Source organism: Psammomys obesus, unplaced genomic scaffold (genome assembly GCF_907164565.1).
Source record: "Psammomys obesus unplaced genomic scaffold, mPsaObe1.curated_primary_1811, whole genome shotgun sequence".
Classification (NCBI taxonomy): domain Eukaryota; kingdom Metazoa; phylum Chordata; class Mammalia; order Rodentia; family Muridae; genus Psammomys; species Psammomys obesus.
This window is the reverse complement of record NW_026585643.1, coordinates 3,525,362-3,548,622: the sequence shown is the minus strand read 5'-3', so window position 1 is coordinate 3,548,622 and position 23,261 is coordinate 3,525,362. Positions and strand designations below refer to the sequence as shown.

The 23,261-nt window shown below is 39.2% G+C and overlaps 1 protein-coding gene across 2 annotated transcripts in view; it reads left to right on the top strand.

The window, feature by feature from the left end:
• The window catches only part of Xpo4 (exportin 4), a 93,223-nt gene that overhangs the window by 5,222 nt on the left and 64,740 nt on the right, over positions 1 to 23,261 (top strand). Inside the window, exons 1-4 of one of the 2 annotated variants that reach the window (XM_055616933.1) lie at positions 13,240 to 13,302; positions 18,210 to 18,364; positions 18,476 to 18,617; positions 23,017 to 23,155. In XM_055616933.1, the coding sequence (XP_055472908.1) occupies positions 18,523 to 18,617; positions 23,017 to 23,155 (234 nt within the window). In that variant the 5' untranslated portion in view covers positions 13,240 to 13,302; positions 18,210 to 18,364; positions 18,476 to 18,522. Of the gene's footprint in view, positions 1 to 13,196; positions 13,303 to 18,209; positions 18,365 to 18,475; positions 18,618 to 23,016; positions 23,156 to 23,261 lie in introns of those variants that run through there. The other variant, XM_055616926.1, reaches the window with a different exon arrangement.

The window sequence follows — 23,261 nt, the reverse complement described above, 5'->3', positions numbered from 1 at the left end:
CAGCACTCAGGAGGCAGAGGCAGGCAGATCTCTGTAAGTTTGAGGCCAGCCTGGGCCACAGAGTGAGTCCTGGACAGCCAAGGCTGTTACACAGGGAAACCCTGTCTCAAAAAACAAACAGAACAAAACAAAAACCCTCTGATTATACATCCTTCTGTTTTATCTTTAATTACAAGAAATCATTTTAAAGTTCTTCCTCAATAGAAATTAGTTCATGTAAAGTTTTGTATTAAAATAGCATCTTAGGCTGGTAGGATAGCTATAGTGGTAGAACTCTTGCCCAGTGTGCATCAGACCCTGTGTTCAAAACTAATTTGAAGCTGGGGCAGCCCTGGGAGACCCAGTTCATTCTTGGCTGCAGATGAGACACTGTCTCAAAGAAGCAAACCAAAAACACTGTTTACTGATTTGGATTAACAGACCAATGATACTGTAGGTTTCTCTAAAGCACCTAACTTGGGAAAGTTTTTTCATCCTTGTCAAATGTTAATAGCAGGTAATCCTAGATGTGCTTTCTTCAAGAGGAAGGACACACTACAGTAATCACTTTGCTGATTTACTTGCTAGCCAGGGTCCTCAGATTCTTCTGAGGTTGGGAGGAGGAGGGGGAGACCACTCTCTGTGGCCTCTCCCAGTGTGTGTCCTTTCGCCAGGTCTAGGAGCTGGGCGTGTGATGAAGGTGCACAGCTGCTACAGAGGGGCACGGGAACAGAGGAAGACGGAACAAGTGCAGCCAGGTGGTGGTTGCCTGGCCTTTAATCCCAGCACTCGGGAGGCAGAGGCAAGCATTTGTGTGAGTTAGAACCCAGCCAGGACTACACAGAGAAACTATTAAAAAAAAAAAAAAAAGATTTTTCTGAGTTTTTAGTTACTTACTTTTTTGGTAGAAATTTAAAATTAGTGCTTGTAAACTGAAAAATTTCTTAAAGTGATTAATTCCCTTGCTTTGTTCTATAATTTATTTACCCAAGTTCACTCAGTGTGGGTGGCAGTTTCTGTCCTGGTACTTTAGTGGCCAGGCTCTGGTGATGGATAGGCAAGATGGTTTCCTAATGGAGGGTCCTGCACAGTCTGCATATGAAGTACCCTAGCATGTCACTACTGCCACTCAGGCCTAGGTCCTACTTCAGCTACTGGGGGGACCTTGGTGCCCCAGTTTATCCTCAAGTATGTACACATGTGGTTGGCCAGCATTCTGCCGTCACAATTCACACGGTGTCTAGTTTTATAGAAAACACAAGTTCCAAGATAAAATTATTAAGAATTTCAGGACAGTGACAATAGTGATGCCCATTTGAGAGTAGGGTCCTGTGTGACCATATAGAGTACCCACCCATGAAGCCAGCTTGTCTCTTGTGTTAGTGGGCTGCCATTTCTCACAGTAGAGTCTTACTTGTCTGTTCAGTTGGCTTAAGATGGCCTTCTTTGGCCTCTGCCTGGTTGACGCTTTATTTCTCTGTTCCTGGAGTTGTGTTTTCTGGTCTAGACTGAGTGCTTGTTGGTGGCCCCCTTTGCTCTGGTAACATTCCTTAAATGTGCAGTAATGCACTGTGGGACTTCTGCAGCTAGCAGAAAGCCCCTGGAGCTTAAGGGGTCCTGTGAGTTGCTAGCTCACTTTGGCCTGTAGCATCTAGCTTGTGGAGGGCCACCGACAGTCATCTGAGGTGGGAATATTTGAGCAGAGTGCTGTGGGGGAGGCCGGGAGTGCTGTGGAAGAGTCTGGACACAGAGTCTCAGGTGTGAACACATCTTTTTTTCTTCCAAAGGACAGCAGCAGGCTTTGGATAAGTTACTGGCTTGCCAGGCTCCTTAGAGCATTTCTCTCACTGTGTCTCTGTGGCCACTCGGTTTTCTTAGTTCTTCCTACACGAGTCATTTCACAGACAGTTCCTTCCCCTGAAGAAGGTTCTTCACTTTTCAGGGAAGCCTTTCTTTGTCGACCGGGAAGGTGAGACTCAACCTGTCCTATACTGACCTACATTTAGAACTTCCAAATGTGTTACATGATCAATACTGGCCTTCCTTGTTAGATTCCTAATATGTGTTTAGTTTGGGGACCTTTGCTTTTCTTTGATAGCTTATACCCAGCATCTGTCACAAGGCTTGTCTTAGAGTAGTTGCTTTAGTATATGTTGAATGAAGAAAATGAATGACTAACTGCAGAAGAGAGTAGGCTGTTGTGACCCAAAGTATAGGCAGTTGTGGCCTATACTAAGTCCTTTTGCCATTATAATTACTTTGAGTTTGCCTTGGAAGTTGTGGAAAATGTGAGACTGTTGAAGGTGGCCAAAAAAGGTGGTGAGATAGATTCTGAACAAGATTGGGGTGAGGAACTTTTTTGTTTTGTTTTTTTTTTTGAGACAGGATTTCTCTGTGTAGCATTGGCATTGGCTGTCCTGGACTCACTTTGTAGACCTGGCTGGCCTCTAACTTACAGAGATCTCCAGCCTCAGTCTCCCTGAGTGCTGGGGCTACAGGCGTGTGCCACTGAGCCTGGCTAGGGGTGGGGAATATGTTATTCTTAACTTTTTTAATGCCAAAATAACTGATGAAGGAGAAATGACTTTATATATATTTGGGGAAGCTGAGGACTACTTTCCCAAACAGGCTTAGACTTTTTTTTCCTCAACGTTCATGTTAAAAATTAATAAGAACCTTATTGTAATCTATAATAGTCATGTTTAATTATGAAAGTATTTCACCTGTCAGATGGCATCATAGAAAAGTCACACAGTGTGTGTATTTGTGTGTGTGTGTGTGTGTGTGTGTGTGTGTGTGTGTGTGTAAAATCACATGTAGGAAAGTTATTTAAGTCAGGAATTGAAAGGCGATATGATAAAGGGTCCGGAATATGTTTTTATTCTGAGAATGATGGTCTGTGATTATTAGGAAGTCAGGTAACCTTGGTGTCTGTTTTTCAACTAAAATAGGGAAATGAATGGTACTGGAGACATGGCTGAGTGGCGAAGAGGACCTAACTTCAGGTCCCAGCACCCATGTTAGGTGGCTTACAACCTCGTTTAACTCCAGCACTAGTGGATCCTATGCCTCTGGCTTCCTAGCGCACCTGTACTCATATGCACACCCACACAGTGACCCCTTCCTAAACATAATTTCAATTAAAATAAATCTTGCAAAATTAAATAAAATTGGCAATGAATTTTTTTTAAAAAGAATGAAACAAAATTAGGGGTCAGCTCAGCAGGTAAAAGTTCTTGCCGTCAAGCCTCATGACCTGAGTTTGTTTCCTGAGGCCTGTATGGTAGAAGGCGGGAACTGACTCCTGGAAGTTGGTGTGCCGAGATGCACACATGCGCACGCACACGAGTGTGAAATGTTAGAACAGGATGAAGTAATTTATGTTAAAATTGCCTAATATAGTATCTGGCGCGTAGTGCGTGCTTTATAAATAATGGCTAGCTTTTGTCCTTTAATGTGTCATATAGCTTCACATCCTTAGAGTACTAAATACATATTTATTGACTTCATGTTCGTGTACTATGACCTGCTGGAACTTGCTTTGCTCCCCAGTGTGGCCATATGGGGCTGTTGACATTTGAAATGGTGCACATGATAGTTTGCCACATCCTGTGTGGCTTGGGGTCCTAGAACTCTTACTAGAGGAAGCAAGGGAATGAAGACAGACAGACGTGTGTGTAGTGAAGCTGCAGTCGGTGGAGGCTCTTTAATGCTCCCACTCTAGTGGACCTCAGTGTGTATATTAGGTGTAGCACAGGGAGAGAGGTTAGCTAGTCTGGGTAGGAGTCTCTGTAGGTAAGCAGTCTCAGGCTGTAAAGACCTGGGAGGAGGACGCTACAGCTTCTTGTTTGGCACATATTGTTCATGAACCATACTTGGACTCCCAAGAAAAGCTTTGCCATTTCTCTTTAGACTATCCTATATGGGGAATGGCTTTGTTAGTTTCCCAGAGGCTAATTAGTCTTGAAGTCCGCAGCAGGCTGTGCCCATGTCAAAACACAGAAAATTGACTCAGGACCTTCCTCACTTTGGGCTTCCTCTGTACCCTGCAGTAGTGGCTCAATGCTATCCAGCACTTGGCTAGAGTACCACTGTATTCTACACTGTACTCTCTTTACACCCATCTTCTGGTTTGTACATTATTGAGCACTATTTGAAATATGCTGGCTCATTTCTCCCAGTTGTTGTCATTCCCACTGTCCAAATACACTAGTAATAGAGTCTAGACATCCATTTTTAAAAGGTCATGTCTTCTTATTCTGGTTCCTTTTCTTGATCTTGTATTATTAAAACATAACACTTTAAAAACATTGATAGTACACATATTGCTAAAGAGAAGATGGATATATCTGTTGCTTTGTGTTTATAAATTTCATTTTTAGATTTGTAAAACCAATTAGAATGATCTCACAGGCTGGATATGGTGTGTATATCTTTAATCTCAGCACTTGGGGGGCAGAGGGAGGTGGGTTGTGAGTTTGAAACCAGCATGGTGTAAATATTGAGCTCCAGGCCAGCCAGGGCTATATTCTAAGATCCTGTCTTAAAAACAAAAACAAAAACAAATGAACAGACAAAACACAATGATCATACAATATTTTTTTTTAACAAAAATCCCTTTTAAATTATCTTTATTTTGAGGCAGTTTATCAACTTATGTACGGTCTCAAAATAAAGTTGAAAACATGTTACCACATTTGTGTACTGTTTTGAGGCAGGGTCTCACCACATAGCCTTGGCTGGCCTCAAGTATGAAGAGATCCCCCTGCCTATGCCTCCCCAGTCCTTGGTTTAAGGGTGTATACTACCATGTCTGGCCATCCTCTTGTGTTTTGAGGCCTGGTTCCTTGTCAGGACCTGGGGATGATTAGGCTAGTCTGGCTGGCCAGTGAGCCCCAGAAATCTGCCTGTCTCTGCCTCCCCAGTGCAGGGTTGTAGGCGTGCCCCACTACATGAAGCATTTATGTAGTGCTGGAATCGGAACTCAGCACTGACTGTGTCATTTCTGCAGCTTCTTAGATACCATCGCAGCAACGTAGGTTGCTCTGTATTCTTGACATTGAAGGAATTCTTGTATTAGGACAGACTGGATAACAATGCTTACTTTGTTGAGAGAGATTTTAGTGTGTGTGTGCACGCATGTGTGCGTGTGTGGATGTATTCATGTGTGTGTGCCTATGGAGACCAGAAGAGGGCTTTGGATCCTCTGAGTTGCAGGCTCTTATTGGTACTGGGAAGAGAACTCTGGTCCTCTGCAAGAGCAGTATGCACTTTTGCCATTTCTATAGCCCCCATTCTTTAACTGGTTGTATGATGTGAGATGCATTTGTTGTTTGTGGCCCACTAATAGATCCACCATTTTTATGTGGTTTTAGCAAGAGAGTTTAGGTTTCAAGTTAACAGAAAAGCATGTAGACTCTCTAACATACCCATGTACCCCGTTTCTACATAGCAAATCTTAATACATTTTGTTTAGTCTTCCAAAAAAGTATAACTCTTTGACACTGTTCCTTTGCCTGTTTCTTCTTCCACAAAGGTACATAGCGTTAAGGTTACTTTAGCTTATGTGGAGGTGAACATCTAAAATCTCAGCCTTTAGGGTGTTGAGTGTTATGCTAACTTTTTTAAAAGAAGATACATTTCTGGTTACTCCAAATAGGTCACAAAAGACAGATCAAAGAAATTATTCCATCCACATGAACCTTAGTGAACCAATGGGATTAACTGGAGTTCCCTATAGAAGCATGGGTGAGACACTACAACAGGAGCATGGGAAACTTTTGGGTATTGACATAAACGAGGAAAAGTCTATTTTCCTCAGCAAGTGCTAGTGGCTTCCATATACTTCAGGACAGGCAAGGCCTGGTGTGCCTGGTAAGTCTATGGTGAGCTCTCTGATGGGGGGGGGGGGGGGCGTCGTATATCCCATATGTGTTATCTGTGAGCTGCCTTATGCGCTTTCCAAGTCCTCTGTTCACAAGGGAATGATAGCCTCGTCTTGTACAGGTGCTTAATTATAGGTGCTCTGATTTCAAGAGGACAGAAGACACATCCTACCTAGAGCAGTGTGCAAAACACTGAGGCAGGGGAGCTGAATCTCAGTCTAAGAATGCCTCAGTGTCTGAGTGCTGGATCACGGGTGTGTACTACTAATCCTGATTTTGAGTATGTTTGTGTTTATTGCTTATTTTTACTTTCTGCTCTAAATTGTTTAGCATATTGGCCATTTTCCTATTGCATTTTGATTTGCTTGGATTGGATTTGGCAGTGTAGAACACAAACCCCACAAAGAACAGTGTCTTAAAAAAGATAGCTTTGGGCCAGCAAGAAGACTCAGTGGGAAAAGGTGCTTGCCACCAAGCCTCATGTCCTGAGTTTGATCCCTGGAATCCACTTTGTGGGAGGAGAAAGCTGAATACAGCTTTATTTTTATTTCACATAAAGTATGGAGTTAGCATTGATCTGGGATGTCCTCAGGTGCTCCAGATTCTTTCCTCTCTGTCTTCGTAACCTCAGGGCAGGTGTGTGTGGGGTGTAAGCAAGGAGAAGATCATTAGGAAATATAATTTTAGCAGGGTGCGTTGCCCTGTAGCTAAAGTTGGGGTTGTCTTACTGGAGAAGAATAGGCTCAGATAATGAGGACATGAGTATTCTTGTTAATTTTTTTACAAACTTATTAATTTCTTATTTAATTAGTGCGTAGGCATACTTTTACTAGGGTGTGCTTGTAGGGATCAAAAGACAACTTGGTGACATTGCTTTTCTCCATCCTGTGGGTCGTGAGGAATCAAACTCAGGTTGTCAGGCTTAGTGGCAAGCACCTTTGCCCATTGGGCTATCTCACTGACCCTTTTACAAAACAATTTAAAATAATTGCAAAGCATTAGTTTCTGTTAGGTGTGTTTTATTCCTTTCTGGGAGTTTTCAATTTTTGCTTAGTGACCCTATGTAAATTATGATGCAGTCTCTTATCTTCTAAAGATTGACTGGTCTTTCATTTTATTTGTGGTGACTTTAATGTTAGAAGATGAATTGTGATATAATTGAGTTTATTAATTTTAAAAAGGATTTGTACTTGTTATTTATAGTTTAAGAAGTCTTTTCACTACTCTGATATACATGTATTTTCTTCCTAAATTTTAATTTTATTAAAGTTTTGTGTTTCATTTTTAGATCTTAAATTATCCTATATATAAAGTGAATTTATTACTTTGTACAATATGTGTAAAGATTTGGTTTTACGTCTTTCTTTAACATATCCAATTGTCACTGCACTGCCAGCTTGGCCAGTCTAACCTTCCCTCATCAATGTGTCTTACTTAGGCCTAACTTGGATTCTTTAACTTAGGTCTGTTACTTGGATTCTTTCTGTTCTAGTGTTTTTCTTTTGCTTCAGAGGGAGGTGCGTGTGCATATGCTGCAGAGATGGGATTAGAAACCAGGCTTCTCTGATTGTATATTTAGAGACTGTCATCAGAGGGAGGTATAAGGCTGTGTAAAGGGTTCTCAGACAGTAGAACTGTCTGCAATCAGGAAAAAATTAAGAGGGAAGAGGAAAGATACATAAAGAAATATATAAAGCTGTGTGGAAAAAAGGAGGGCGTGAGTTAAGACAAAGTTATGAGGAATATTTGCAACAAATTGGAGAAGATGGTAGAAGATGAAGGGAGTCTTAGCAAATGCAGAAACAGAGTTCAGCATCCTGGAAGGCTTTTAGGTGAGGGTCTCATGTATTTACCAAGCTTGGTTCTTGGTATACAGTAAAGTTTTATTTTATTTTTATTTTTTTTTTCCTTTGAAAGTAAAAAGATTATTTCTGGGAGAAAGTCTGTCTGAGAGGAAAACATAGTTGGAAGGATAACTTTGGAAAATGTACTGGAGGAGCTTGAGGGATTAATCAGGGCCACGACTCTCACTTGTTAGCAGAAAAAGACAGTAGCTGAAATCTGTAGAAGTTTTTGTAGAGCACTATGAAACACGGATAAGCAGGCTTTCTTATTATTTATTTAATTATTTGGGTTTTGCTGCTGTTGTTTTTTGAGAGAGGGGCTCACTATTAGGCTGTCCTTGAACGCATAGAGATCTGCCTGCCTCTGCTCCTAGTGCTAGGAGACAAGGTCTTCCCTGTGTAGTCCAGGCTGACCTGCAACTCAAAAGGAGCCATCTGCTTCTGATTCCTGGGTGCTGGGATAATAGAATAAATGTGTCAAAATCAAATCATCTCATAGGACTAATTGTAAAATTAGATAGCAACAGTTCTGAGAGCCAAAGGTTCAAAGAGATATAAAGGGAAAACTGAAAGTTGAACAAATTCTTATTAAATCTTCACTGATTGAGTCAAAGGCTACTAATAATTTGTGTGTTTGAATGGCACATGTAATTAGAACATGAAGTCATCTTCATGTTCTAAGAAAGTGTTAATTTCATGTTTATGCTATGACTGGGCGTTGGTGGCACACAGATTTAATCCCAGCACTTGGGAGGCAGAAGTAGGTGGATATCTGAGTTCAAGACCAGCCTGGTCTACATAATGAGTTCCAGGACAGTCAGGCCTACATAGAGAAACCCTGTCTCAAAAAATTGAAAAAAAAAAAAAAAAATAAATAAATAATTTTTTTTTTTAATGGTATAACTTCAAACCATGTTTTCTCTTATCCTCGTAGTATGTTTTTCTGTCTACAAATACTATCTGATTATTCAGTCTTTTTTATGACCTGTGCATAATAATATAGATAATAAGCTAAGAATATTAGTTAGCATTTTCTGCTAGGCATCTGAGAGGCAGTACTTCTCAGTGTTTATCTCTAGGGTAAGGTTTTTTGTTTGCTTGTTTGTTTTTTTAGACAAGGTTTCTTTGTGTAGCTTTGGCTGTCCTGGAGCTCTAGAGTTCAAAGATCTGCCTACCTCTGCCTCTGAATGCTGGGATTAAAGGCGCATGCCACCAATATCCTGCCCTGGGCTAAATTTTAATGTCGTGTGAACTTGAGATCAAATTCTGGTCAGAATTCTGGTCAGAATTCTTACTGACTTGACAATCTCAGAGATCTAACAATTTCCAAATCTTAGTTTCTCCATTTAAAAGAAGGAAAATGATTTGTACAACAATGTTCCTGGAATTAAGAGCTAATATGTCAAAAGAATTTATCATTTTGCCTGACTGTTTATAGTGATTGTAAGTTGTGACTATTACAGTTTAGAGCATACTCAGCCGCTTTCTAGGGAAAGAGCAGAAGTCTGTAGAATGGGGATTGGAGCTGGTGTTTGTTCTGAAGAAAGGCTTAGCAGCATGGGAGTAGTAGCAGTTAGAATTGGCATGGTGCTAAGTATATTCCATGTCAAACACATTTGGATAGAAGCCATTCAAAGACTTTGACTCCCTATACATATTCAGTATACTAAAGCATTGGCCATGTCGTTTAACCCCTGCATTAATAAATCTCCAGAATTCCAGTTTTGGGTTCTTCTGCCTTTGAGTCACTGTAGGTGTGTTTACCAGATTTTGTAAACGGATGATTCTTGTCTGTGCTGGTGGGATGGTGAAGTTGGAGACAGAAGTAGGAATCTTGTATTTGGGTTTGTGAGCTCTGGGTCTTGTGCTAGCCTATATTTATAGGAACATATTCAGTTTTCTCCCACCCTGGCCTTTGTTTTCCTGAAGATCGAGATTGAGCTCCTGCGCACTGCTCTATGCTGCCATCTCCCATTGCTGATAGCAAATGTGAAGTGAGAGCTTTTGCTGCTGTTATCAATGAGAAAAACAAAAACAAAACAGCTGCCAAAAGGCCTCCTTGACCATTCTTTACTGAGTTTTACAGGCCGTTTAAGGCATCCTTGTGTCTGAATTGGGTCTTGAAGAAGACTTGAGGGACGTCTGCTTTTCTACTTTGAGCCATCTGAATGTTTTGTTCAGTGAGAACCTGTTGTCATACTGCCTGGATTAATTAATTAATTAATTAATTAATTAATTAATTAATTAGACTTCGTATTCTAGTGTGGCCATGGGCATGTTACTGACATTTTCTGTAGCTTAGTTTCCTTGTGAAGCACAAGGGCCACTGTGCATTAGTTTCTTCATGTGTAAGAGGTACATTTTAGGACACTCAGTGGATGCCTAGAATCTGTAGTTTCTATTGGTTTCTCTTGTATAGTTTCCCCCCCACATATTCCTACCTATGAAAAAGTATGATTTATAAATTAGGTTCAGAAATAAGCAGTAATAATAGATAGAGTAGTTATGGTAGTTTGCTGTCTTAAAATTGCCAGCGTCATTACATTACTTTTGTGTTTTGGACTCATTGTTATGGAAAATAAGTTTTGCTTGGACATAAACACGGCGTACTGTGAGAGTTGGCCTGATTATCACTATGGCTGCTAAGAAACTAATGTGTAGGTAGTACATGTGCTGGTCAAAGAAATTATTTTGTTTCTCTGTCTGGATGGAAGGGTCTGGCACCAGAGTTAATCATAACATTACTTAGAATAGCACGTATTTCAGAATTTATGGGTTGTATATTTCTGGAAGTTTTATCTCAAACCCCCCCCCCCCCCATTACAACTCATTTGTACATATGTGAAATGTGAAGAACTACAGGAAGTACTGTAGAGTACTGAGGTGGGGTGGACCGTTGCATCTTCCTAAACGTTGTCAGAAAGAGTGAGATTATAGATCCTTTCTTTCACCATCTGTTTCTTCTAATAATTCTTGCAATGCTGAGCATCTCTCAATGTTAGGTACCTTTATTAAGTGCCGCTTTCTTTTGTATGTGGTAGTTTCAAGGGACTCAGAGGTGAGTAAAATTAAGCCCCTGGTGCCAGAGAGCCAGCAAGGCAAAGGCAAGAAGCAAACAGAGCCTTTATGGAGAGTTGGATTCCTAATACAGAGAGAGGAAGATTGTGTTCAGTGAGGGAAGGATGATAAAGGGCTGAAGAAGGTTTTTGAAGACTAAGTTGGGATTTCTGAAGGGAAAGAACTTAGGCAAGTGTGGAAGGGTACTATATAGGTCAGTACTACTGGGGGAACTTTGAGGAGAAAATATATGTATTTTATCATACAGGCACACTTTGAATAGAAGCTGTTCAAACAAAAACTTGGTATGAACACACACACACAGTCATGCTTTTTACTTGTTCTTTGGGACCTGGCTAATTTTTAAGTTTCCTCATCTCCCACTCTCTCTCCTTCTGAGTGTCTTCGCTTGCTCTATGCCTTATTATTTTGAGATGCTGAACATGAAGCTCACTGGCTCAGTGGGGCTGGCTGATCAGGGAGCTCCCGGGATCTGTCCCCCACCCCTCTTTTGATTCTCAAACTGAAGTGACAGGCATGCATAGTCATGCCCAATTTTTACATGGATGCTAGGGATTTGAACTCAGGTCCTCATGCATGCATATAGTGCTGTTACCCATGGAGCCATCTCTGCATAATTTTTGTGATTTTCTGATGAAGATAACTTGCTATTTGGAAGTCATTGCCGAATAATTTTTAAGCACTTTTACAGTTGTTGAGACTGCATATCCTTTTATTACCCAGGCTGCTTTTGAACTCTTGAAGTCAAGTAATCTTTCTGATTCAGCCTGTCAAGTACTTGGGACTACAAGCACACAGAACTTTTTTTTTTTTAAAGAAATAATTCACAGTTTTGGATTTAGGAATCTAAAGTAAATCCTGCCAGATGTGTTGACCCGGTGATTTTGTGTGTATAATATCTAAATAGGTGGTTAAATAATACCCTTTAAGTTATGTGCTATCTATCATACCTTTGCTTTTTATAACGTATATTTGAAGAGCAGAGTATTTTTGCACCATTAGCTGGAGAAGGAGTTTTTATTTATAGAGTAACCAGCATAAGGATAATGAGAGGAAAAATAATCCAGACACTGCCCTGGTAACTCAGTGTTGATTTGTACACGGCTGTATGAGTGGGCAGTGTTTACTAATATGTAGTGTTAATCATGGAAACCTTGGGAAACACAACTAATTTTGTTCTCCTGATGAGAATAAAGAGTTTTCAGACAAAAGGACAAAAACTTTTAATGTAGCTAGTTGCTCCCAGTATTTTGTTACTAAAACCTAATTGAAAATATTAAGGAATTCAGCTCAGTTCTGTAATACAAACACTGTTTTTCTCTGGAGACCTGTAGAGGGCGCTGTGCACTTAGGGATAATGTGCACTAGCTTTAACTACAGAGAGGCTCACATTACAGGGTACTCTGCTCAGCTGAAAGATCTGTTTGCATCTTTAAGATTCTTTGCCTAGTTAAATTTATGAGCTCTTCCCTTCTTTCCCCCCCCCCCTTTTTTTTTTTTGAAATAGCGTTTCACTATGTTAATATGTGTCCTTGGCTGGCCTGGAACTTGCTCTATAGACCAGGCTGGCCTGAAACTTAGATCTATCTGCCTTTGCCTCATTTCAGGAATGCACCGCCTTACCCATCGTGATTGCCTTTCATTATGTTGATTGGAATACGTGGTACGGGTAGACTGTAGAACAATAAATCATTCCCAGTCTCCTCTTATCTCAGGTCTTTTTCAAAAGAGAATTAAACCATGTAATGGGAATATATTTTATCCAAATCTTTGTCAGTAGAGAAATAGCTTTGGAAGACGTGTTATTGCACCAAAAGGGAATTTTAAAGTCTGATTGAATTTGTTATTCAGAGGATATGTACAATGTTCCATGAATTCCCAACTTTTAACATTTACAGGTTTTTGGTAACTTAGATTCAATTTCTGCAGTTCTAAAGGGTTTTGGCGCTTTAAGTTTTGAAACAAAGGATGATATTTTTGTTGTTGTTGTTGTTGCTTTTGCTTTTTTGGGTTTTTGTTTTTTGAAACAGGGTTTTTCTGTGTAGCCTTGCCTGTCCTGGACTCAATTTGTAGACCAGGCTGCCCTTGAACTCAGCCGTCTGCCTCTGCCTCCCTAAGTGTTGGGATTTGTGCTATCACACCTAGTTACCTATTTTTTTAAAAAAATGGTTTAGCTAAATATCTCTTCTTCAAATTGCAGGCAGCTTTAAACAGTTCTGAGGCGAAGCTTGTTTCTTTGCAAAACTGTATTTTTATATTTATTTTGAAGTTCTGTACTGTAGTTCCTTAAAAACTTACGTTTTTCCCTTTTTCCTCTGCCCCCAAGTGAAAAGTTTTCTCCACAGTGGGTGAAAGGATTGCTGTCTACCAGCTTTCTCATTGGGTTGCTGTCTTTGTTTTTACTCTAAAGGCACCACCTTCCATGGTCAGTAATGAACAACGCCAGCATGCAGAGCACATATTCCTATCATTTAGGAAATCCAAATCACCATTTGCAGTTTGCAGGCATATTTTGGGTAAGTTTTCACTTTAAAAATATTTTTGCATAATCAGAGCTGTTTTTTCCTATCTTGAATGTTAGTTGTTATAAATCCCTTTTAATACAAGCTGGTTTGTGCAGTTAATCATTTTCACTAAAAATTTTCCTATTGTAATTGGTGTATTTAAAGTGTTTTGTGAAACCAGAAAGGAAGGTTAGGGAGACAGATCTATTTTTTTTTTTTTTCAAATGGCATGCCATTATTACAGGAATTGCAATTAAGTTCTCTAATGTGAGTTTGAAAAATAAAGGTTGTTTAGGGGAAGTTCTGTATTTTCTCTTTTTTAGTTTTTTTTTTTTTTTTTTTTTTCAGTTTTTCTTTTTAAAAACTGGTTTATACTCAGCTTCCTTAGCCAAATTAGTCACTTCTGGGAAGGTTATCAATATAAATAAATAAAGCAGTGATTTGTACTTTAGTTAGATTATTTTATGAGTTCTTATGTCTAACATATACAGAAATGGTCTCTTATAAACCCAGGAATGAAAGTTCTCTTGTCCAAGATGGCCTTTTTAAAGAGTTGTATATGATGTTGCCATTCGCCTCTTCTCTGCTTTTTGATAATAGAAAGGGAGAGTTTTGGGGTTTTGTTTGTTTTTTTCAAGGCAGGGTTTCTCTGTGTAGCTCTGGCTGTATTGGAACTTGCTCTGTAGACCAGGCTGGCCTTGAAGTCACAGGCCTTGAAGCTCCACCTGCCCTGCCTCCCAAGAGCTGAGGTTAAGGTGGGCGCCACCCCTGTCCAGCATTGCTTTTATTTTATGACCTGGTTATAGTTGGCCTTTTTGCCTAGTTGGCGGTATCTTTTAATGTCTTCATTTAAAGTTCAGAAACTTTTTGAGTTGGTTTATGACTACAAAATTGATTACTTGGTAGGAACTAAGGCCTGTTTATCCCTGTGGTTTGGTGGTTACCTGTTACCAGTGCTCTGGCCCCCATACAGAAAGAAACAGGGATGGTCATCTCTTCTAAAATGTTTACATACTAGGCTTATAAACTGAGTGTCTTAAATTGCAGTGGAAAGGGTTCTGCTAAACTATAAGGTCTGGCTGCCAGTGTTCCCTCTGCTTATTGTCAACTTGAAGAGGCCAACCTCTCTGGGCCTCTGTCATCTGTGAAATGAGAATAACGACATCGTTTGCCTTCATGTGAATAGGCATGGCTATCTTAATGTCTTGGGAAGTGCCTATGTTGTCATGTATAAAAAAGCATTTTGTGGACAATAAAGTAAACGTAACCACATTACTTTTGCTTGTTTATTTATTTTCTAAAAAGCAGTCTAAAATACGTGGCTGTTTTGGCTGTCAGGAGCTAGCAGCAATAGGAAGATAGCTGTGTTACTCAGATTTTACCTTTAGAACAGAAGTTGTAATAACTGCCTCTAATGCAAAACAAAGCCATTTTAATGGACTTATCCATGGTCGAGTTTTATTCTTGAATGGATTGTTTCTGTTATTAAGACATTTTGTTCTTTTGCTCTATAGTATATTTAATTAATGCTAAATAAAAGGAAGAACTGGGACATCAACCTGAAGACTTTAAAAGGGCTAATACCTCATCCTTAACCTGGAATTACCGAAAATAACAGAGACCATTGTGTTAAGCTATTAACATAAATAATTGGAGTTTGAGTTTAATGGCAGATAACTTACCTGCCTTGTCTAGGGTTCCCCCAGCTTTTCATCTGCCTTTTTGTTGAATGCAGCTGTCATTGTCGATTATGTTATAAGCATTTTATTTGCTTATAGCACTCTGGTTTCTGAGCGTGTGTATTTATGATGTATGGTGGCTTTCATAAGAGCTGAGCTTGTCTGGACACACTGTAATGAGCAGTATTGCTAATTCTAGTTGTGCTTTCAAAGTCAGCTTGGATTTCACCTGCTAACTACTTGAAAGATGGAGTACACAGCAACATGCACTATCATTGATGTACTGTGGAGCCCTGGGTTACATTAACGTTTGCATCTAAACTTGACCAAAAATCTTTTTAACCCCTTACTTAGTTGCCCCCGGCACAGAAGGGCAAATTCCTCTAAGAAGACTTCTCATACAAGTGGCAGTCAATCACAACTCAGAATTTTCACATTCTTATTTAGGGATTATGTGTCATTTTGTAGAATGTCTGGGAAATATGTTCCGATAAAGGGAGAGTTTTCTCTTTGATGCTTCCCACTTCTGTCCTCTTAAAACTCTTCCTCTCTTACTTCTGGCTTCATTTTTATGTGTTTCTCATTTTACCTCATTTCTTTTTCTTATTCCTGTTTTTTTACTTTTTGCTTTCTTGTATGTGTGTACGTGGGCGTGTGCACCTGTGTTGTGTGTGCACACGTGTGTGCCTACTGCATGCTTGTGTGTTTCGTTACTGGAGCACGTTTAGGTTATTTCACCTAAGAAATCTTTGGCACTTACAGGATCTTTCTAGTTTTTTAGGGTTAAATGTTTCTCTTAAAAACAAACAAGGCTAAGTTTAATTCTTACTTAAAGAATTAACAAAGAAATGAGAGGGATTGTCTTACTACTTCTCAAGTTGTAGCACTGCTTTGCCTCCTCAGAAAGAAATGGATTCTACTCACTTATCTTGGCAGCCAGCATAAAATGAAACAAACCAGCATATTCAGTTGGGCTAGTTGACTTCTATATTTGGAAAATTGTCATTGGTAATGCTGCCAATGTTATCTTCCTCAGCTGAGACTTTGCTGCTGGTCAGTAAATGCAGGTGTCACCATGCGAGCAGAGCTGGCATTTCAGATCTCATAGCTCTGTTGTTTGAACAGAAACTCTTGAGGTCAGACTGCAGTGCTGATCATCTAGAGTAGGCTTGCTTTTGTTTTTAGAATACTTTTTAAAATTAGTTTCCCTTTATTTTTAATTTTACTTCAGTTTTTCTCCAAAGGGTACAATCACATTTCAGACAATTTTTATCATAGAATAAAAATGATGTATCGTTCCATAATTATTAAAGTTATTATGGTAGCAAAGTAGCCTCAAGTAGTTTATCATAGCACTGTGGTAGCCAGCCACAGCTCTTCTGAAGGAATGTAAGAAATTGTAGCTGAGGTGTGAGTTCAGCAGGAGGGCCTCACAGTGCTGGCGTCTTCGTGCAGAGTGAGACGAGGCTGTGTGTCTGCAGGAGCTCTGCTAGTGAGTAGTGGCCAGTGCAGAGCCCTTTCCAGCTTCTCTCACAGCTCTGCTGTGTGTTTATCAGAAGGTGTGATACTCGGTTAGGAAGAACGCTACTTTTTCAATTAGGAATTTAGCTTTCTCTCCAGAAACAGCTCTATCCTTAGAGACAGCTTCTTCTGTAATCTAGAGATTCTCATTTCCTGCTAGGTAGGTGGTGAAGAAAAGTTAAGAATGTTTCTTGGAATCTTTCAAATGTTATTCTTGTGTAGGACAGAAAAGGACTAGGATAGAAGTACAGGTAGTTTAAGGTGTCTCAGCTGATAGAAGGTGCCTTCTTGGTCTTGCCTTTAGTGTATGCTTAGCAAGGACTAATGTTACTTAGGGAGCCATGTGACCTCACATTTCCTCTTTCTGTTGGCAGCTAGCATCCTCTAGCTGCTCTTTAGCTAGAGGATGGAACAGCTGAATAAGATGATCTTTGCTGTTTCTAACATTCTGTGAGGCCTTCATATTTGCCTTCTTGTTAAAATCTGTAGTTAAGGATTTCACTTAGATGGAAGTGAAGACAACACCTCAAAAAATATACAGTGAGATTATTTAACTCACCTTTCTCATACACAGCCATATTTCTTCCTAAGGGAGATAGATATAACCTGTTTCTGGCTAAAATTGTTGGAATCTTTGATCAAATCTACCACTCCATCCTCACTTTTGAAAAGTTAAACTTTTTTTTAAATAATGTCACATTTTCAAAAGCTATTTGCTTTTAAAATTAATCATTTATTATATTTTAAAGTTCCTAAATTTTTGTGACTTCTAATCATCTCAATCAGTTTATGTTAAGGTAGTAAGGACTAACCAAACCTTCGAAACAAAAAAGGCCCAGATTGGTTCTTTCTACTTTTGGTGTATCCAGACCAGCTGTCTACAATGACATGCTCTTATACAGGCACACCTTCCTCCAGTATTTTCACAGGTAATGTGTTACGAACATTGATAACATTTTTAATGACCTGAGCTTGAGTTAGAAACCAGTGCCTGACAGTACTTCTTGCTCTTCTGAGTTCTTGAAGGCACCATTCTAGGCCTAGAGTTAATTTCTTGTGGCTTTCAGATACTCATATTCAGGGATCTTGGCATATAATCTAAAGTCTAGTCAGACTTTTTAAGAGTTTCACGTGTTTATTTTTTAGACCTTAAGAGAATTTCTGCTTTTTCTTGACTTCATTTTGACTGTTTCTCCCTTTTGATAATGCTGTTTAAAAACTGTAGCAGTATATACTAACAGAAAAAAATAGAAAATTAATATAAAATATTTCTTCAGCATGTTAATTTTCTATCCCCCCCCCCCGATTCAGGTTTTAGTTCAGATGCTATAACTTGCCAGGTAGGGCTGGGTCTTTCTAAGTGTAGCCTTGGGATTTTACTCACTTTGATCAGTACTGCAATCAGAAAATTAACAAGAACTTCTCACCTTGTGTAAATGTGGCTCATGGTATTTGACCATCTTGAGACAAAACTTGGATGTGGTTGTTTATTTCTGAACTTGCTATTGAGGTGGGTCATCCTGCTGAAGGCTTTCTTACTGAAAAGCTACAATATTTCAGCAGCATGGCTCATCACAAATAGTAATGTTCTAAGACTGGCTTAATAAGATATTTTTCCAATAAAAAGGTCCGCTTTTGCACAGAGTGAGAATCTCTTAGTACACTTTCTGATTGCTTCATATTTTTATTTTTACTTTTTAAAGCTGTGTTATTTTTTAGTTCTTCATGCTTTGGAAGTAACAGTTGAAGAGAGGTGAGGAAAGTTTGTGAAAATTGTGATCGGTGATTAGCTGCCACCTGCCTGAGGTGTCTTCTGAGAGGAACTAACCTCTTTGTGGTGCTAGAGCAAGGTCACTGGATTAAAAACAGAACAGGTAACCATCTTATTCCTTGTCTGAAAAGTTCTGTCTTAAAATTAATAAATGCAGAGTATACACGGTAACACAAAGCACTGCTTAAAGAGGGTTTTTAATTTTTCTCCCCAGAAACCAGTAAAGTGGACTATGTCCTTTTTCAAGCTGCCACAGCCATAATGGAAGCGGTTGTCCGAGAGTGGGTTCTCTTGGAAAAAGGCAGCATCGAGTCACTGCGAACATTCCTCCTAACCTATGTCTTGCAGAGGCCTAAGTAAGTATGTGGGTGGCACCGCCAAAATACCTGTGCTCAGCCCTGTGTCTGTCCTTCCAGAGCCCTTGTTCTTGGTGGAAACGTCTCTAGGCAAGCTCTGCTGGGGCTCCTCGTGTGAACATTCATGCACATGAGTGTAGCTTGTTTTCATGCTTGTTGAAAATCACCTTTTACTTAAGTTTCTGATACTAAAAAAACCCAAAACACTAAAGATACTCTTCTTGTTGAATTTTGAAGAATTTGATTGTGAATAAAAGCTGACTTTTGACTGTCAAAACTTATATTTGCTTGTTCTTCGATGCTTGGTAGGATATTTTATTGCTCTAGTATGTTTGGGAAGTTTAACATGGGCTGAGTATTATAAGATGTAGCTGCATATGTACAGAGAGGAGGAGGAAGAAATTAAGCCACCAGCCAGCCACGTACTACATACATATGTACACAGAAATACTTTAGAAGAAACAGCACTCAATTCTTTGTTTATGTAGAAAAAGATCAGATTTCAGAAGTGAGGTAAAGTGAAGTTTCTTTAGTGGTTAAACATTTTTACAAGAGTATAAATTGGCTCTTGTGAAATTGACACATTTTTGCTATATTTTACTAAAAATGATGGGTTTTTTGATCTTTGCACTGGCAAAATAATTTGAAATACATTTTGATAATGTATTCTTGTAGTTAAAGAGTAGTAGGACTAAACATGAAGGTCCATGTTCATCTACAGCAATATTTTTAAAAAGATTAGAGGCTAGCTATGTAGTGCATGATTTTTTTTTCTTTTTCCTTTTTCTTTCTTTCTTTCTTTCTTTTTTTTTTCTTTGTTTAAGCAAGGAGTGTTATATCATACTTAGTTTCAGCCCTTGAAAGGCTGAGGCAGAAGGATTGCTAAGGCAGGTTTCAAGTTAAACTGGCCTGCAGTATAAGACTGTTACTAAAAATTGGAAGGAAAAAAAAAAGAAAAAAAATATGCCACTAGTAGCAGTATTTAGGCCCCTATGTCTGAAGAGCACTGATTATGGCCACCCCTCACTGCCACCCATGTCTGGTTATTGGTATAAAGCCTCTATTTTTCTGGGATTTTGTTCTGTTTTTACTTTCATAGAAGTGATTTGATGACACTTTTTATGTGTTTGAGTCAACTGTCATAACATAGTGGTTTTCCTAAGTAATGAAGGACACAACAGAACTTTAGGCCTCCTTGACGGCCTTTTCCTACTCCATTACAGGAAGCCCAGAACTCTGCAGAGTAGTATGATATTGTATAATGTATAATATAATATGTATGCAATCAAGATATTCTTGATGTTTGCATTTGTGCTTTTGTATGCTATCCAAATCAGTTCCATTCTTCAATCATTTTCATTATTTTAGAAGCCATCTTAGAGTTGATTACAAAAGGTTTTAGGTTGAAATAGTTAACTTTTTCTTGACTGTGTGTGTTTGTGTTAGTGCTGACTGTATGGTTTTAGGTGGTGGAACCCAAGATCTTATGAATGCTAGTTAAGCACTGCCTTCTCTTTGTACTATTTTGAAAAATTTTTTTTCTTTTTTTTTTCCAGACAAGGTTTCTTTGTGTATCCTTGCCTGTCATGGAGTTGGTTTGTAGATCAGGCTGGCCTCAAACCCACAGAGATCTGCCTGCCTCTGCCTCCCTGAGTGCTGGGATTACAGGCGTGCACCACCACGCCCAGCTTTGATTCTTAAAACTTTGAGCAAAGATGACACAGTAACACAGTCAACACACACTCTTCCTGTGGAAGCTCAGTTAACATTTTGTCATATTTGAGCAGATTGCATGCCCACTTGCGATGCTTTCACACTTAAGCACTTGAGTATGTCTCACACTTCAATATTCTAGACCTCATTGTCATCCTTATATTATTACTTAACATGATTCTGATTGTATATTCCAAGTTCCCCAGTTACTTTACTAATGTTAGGTATATTTTCTTACTAATATGCAGTTGGTCTCTGGCTCTGTTAATGTTTGCTTTCTATATTTAGGTAAAATATATTGTCTGTCTTTTCAGTTCAGGATTTAATTACACGTTAGATGTTATGTTCTGTTATCAACCTTTTTTTTAAAAGTTATTTTATATGTGTGAGTACTTTAATTTTTTAAGATTTATTTATTTTACTTCATATATATATATATGAGTTTTTTGCTTGCATGTATATTTATGCACCACATGTGTGCCTGTGGAGGTCAGAAGAAGGCATCACATCCGCCGGAACTGGAGTTATAGATGGTTGTGAGCTACCATGTGTGTGCTGAGAACTGGACTCATGTTCTCTAGAAGAACAGGAAGTGTTCTTGACTGCTGAGCCAGTCTCCAGCTGCTGTGTATGAGTATTTTGCTACTATGTATGTGTGTGCACATTCTGCATGCCTGGCACCCAAAGAAGTCAGAAGAGGGCTGGAGTTGCAGGTGGTTGCCACTGTGTGCGTGTTGGGAACCAAGCCTAACTCCTTTGCAAGAGCAGCAAGTACTTTAACCACTGAGCTAGCTCTCCAGCCCCTGTCACATCTCTCTAAAGCATGAGTAATTCAGCCCATTTTGTCTTTAGTGACATGGGCATTCTTATTTTATAGAATGCTCTCTGGTGTGGATTAGAGTCAAGTAACAAATCCTGATGTACTTACTATACAGGTAGGATTCTACAGACAGCTTATATAGTACGTACTGTCTAGTGTACTTAGGGAGTGTGTATTTGTGTCCTTATCATTACATGTACAGGCTTTTTCCTTACATCCTCATTGAGGTAAAGTTTGTATCGGTTTGATACACCGTGCCTCCTTTTCAAGAGACGGTATCATGGTAATCAAGAAAGGAATGTATATTCTCATTTTGCCACACTTGCTCAGTTTATATTATTAATCTTTTTAAATTAACTTTCTGATAATTAATAGAACTAATAATATTTCTTGAACATGTTAATTTACAGAAACCCTTGCATAAAACTCAGTAAATGTTTTAGTTTTCTAAATCTTGCCAGTAGAGGTTTTTGTTGTTGTTGTTGTTTGTTTGTTTTTTAAAGGCAGGGTCTCACTAAGAAGTCTTGCCTTGGCTGGCCTAGAACTTGCTATGTGGACCAGTGCTTTGCCCCCTGAGTGCTGTTAGTAAAGGCATATGCTACCATCCCTGGCCCAAATCTGTATTTGAAAGGAAAATTTTGACTTTAGTCTTGATGTAGGGCCACATGTTTGAAACTGTTTAATAAATGGCAAATCCTGAATTGTACATATGCTAGTGCCCTTAGAGTAGGGTGGTTGATTTTCAGGATAGATTTAAGTAGTAGTAACGGATAAGTCATGTCACATGCTGGTACCTTGGGAGCCTTTAGTAATAACTTTCTGGAAAAAGTGACATCAGAATTTTGGCAGAGGGAATAGAAGTTCATAGGCTTGGAAGTATAAAAGTGTGGAGCCAGGAACTGAGGAGTTCCATATGCCTGCTCTACTGAGTATATGGAAAGAGTGAGGTCAGAGAGCAGAGCAGCCACTTGGCTGTCACAGATTTTAAAAGCTCATGACTGTATGTTTAAGTTGTGCCCAAACTGTGATACCTTTGAAAGTAAGCACTTTCAATAATTATGTGGGACAACAGGACACGGGACTTTTCTAGGAAAGCTAGGACTGGTCTTGTTGCCCCCGGTACGGGATGTGGCTTGTCCCAAGGGCACACAGTCACATCTTTATGGCATTTGAGAGGTTTAATTATATAGTTGGTGTTTGGGACCCTGACCTTTAAGAAGGGGTTCTGAAAAGGCATTTAAGTCTAGGTTCCCCTGTGATTGATAGGTGTTATATGGTCAGCCAGACATGACACCTTTCTTAGGGCCTTGGAGAGTAGGAATTTGCCTTTTCTCATTAAAGGGCAAGGGTTGAGAAACTGTTGGTTGGAGATGATACAAAATCAGAATTATCTTAATCTTACTGATACTGCCACCTTAAATACTCAACAAGGAGCCGCCTAAAGCATTTGGTCTGTTTGTAATGGATACAATTCTAGGGTTGAACAAGTTCTGTTGTTTGTTTGATGTTTGCTTTTTTAAACAGGTTCTCATGGTAAGGCCAAGCCTGGCCTGAAATTAACTATGTAGCCTTAGAGTAGGATAGAATACCTTTTTTTTTTTTTTTTTTTTTTTTTTTACAATAATTCTGACTGTTATTTCCATTTTAAACAAGAGAAATAGACAAAGTGTCTATTCTGGGCTGCCCAGGATTATGCAGCTAGTAAATAACAGAGCCCATCAGATCTATGAGTTTCTACATAACTTAATAGACTATGTTACTCTCAGGTGCAGGTCGTATTATCAGTAGCTTCTGGTGTAGTGAGAAACTTGGTGAGTGTTCCCATCAGATGTAGGTAAATGTCTTCACAATTTTTATGTTTTGCAGCCTCCAAAAGTATGTTCGGGAGCAGATTCTATTAGCAGTAGCAGTGATTGTAAAAAGAGGATCATTAGATAAGTCAATTGACTGCAAAAGCATTTTCCATGAAGTCAACCAATTGATAAGTAGTGGCAATCCCACTGTGGTAAGTATGCTTAATGCTTGCATCTGTAACCATTTTTCACTCAGCCTGTCATTAATAGCATTCTGGTAATAGTGGTATAAAAGAAAGGTATGCAAACTAATGTGCC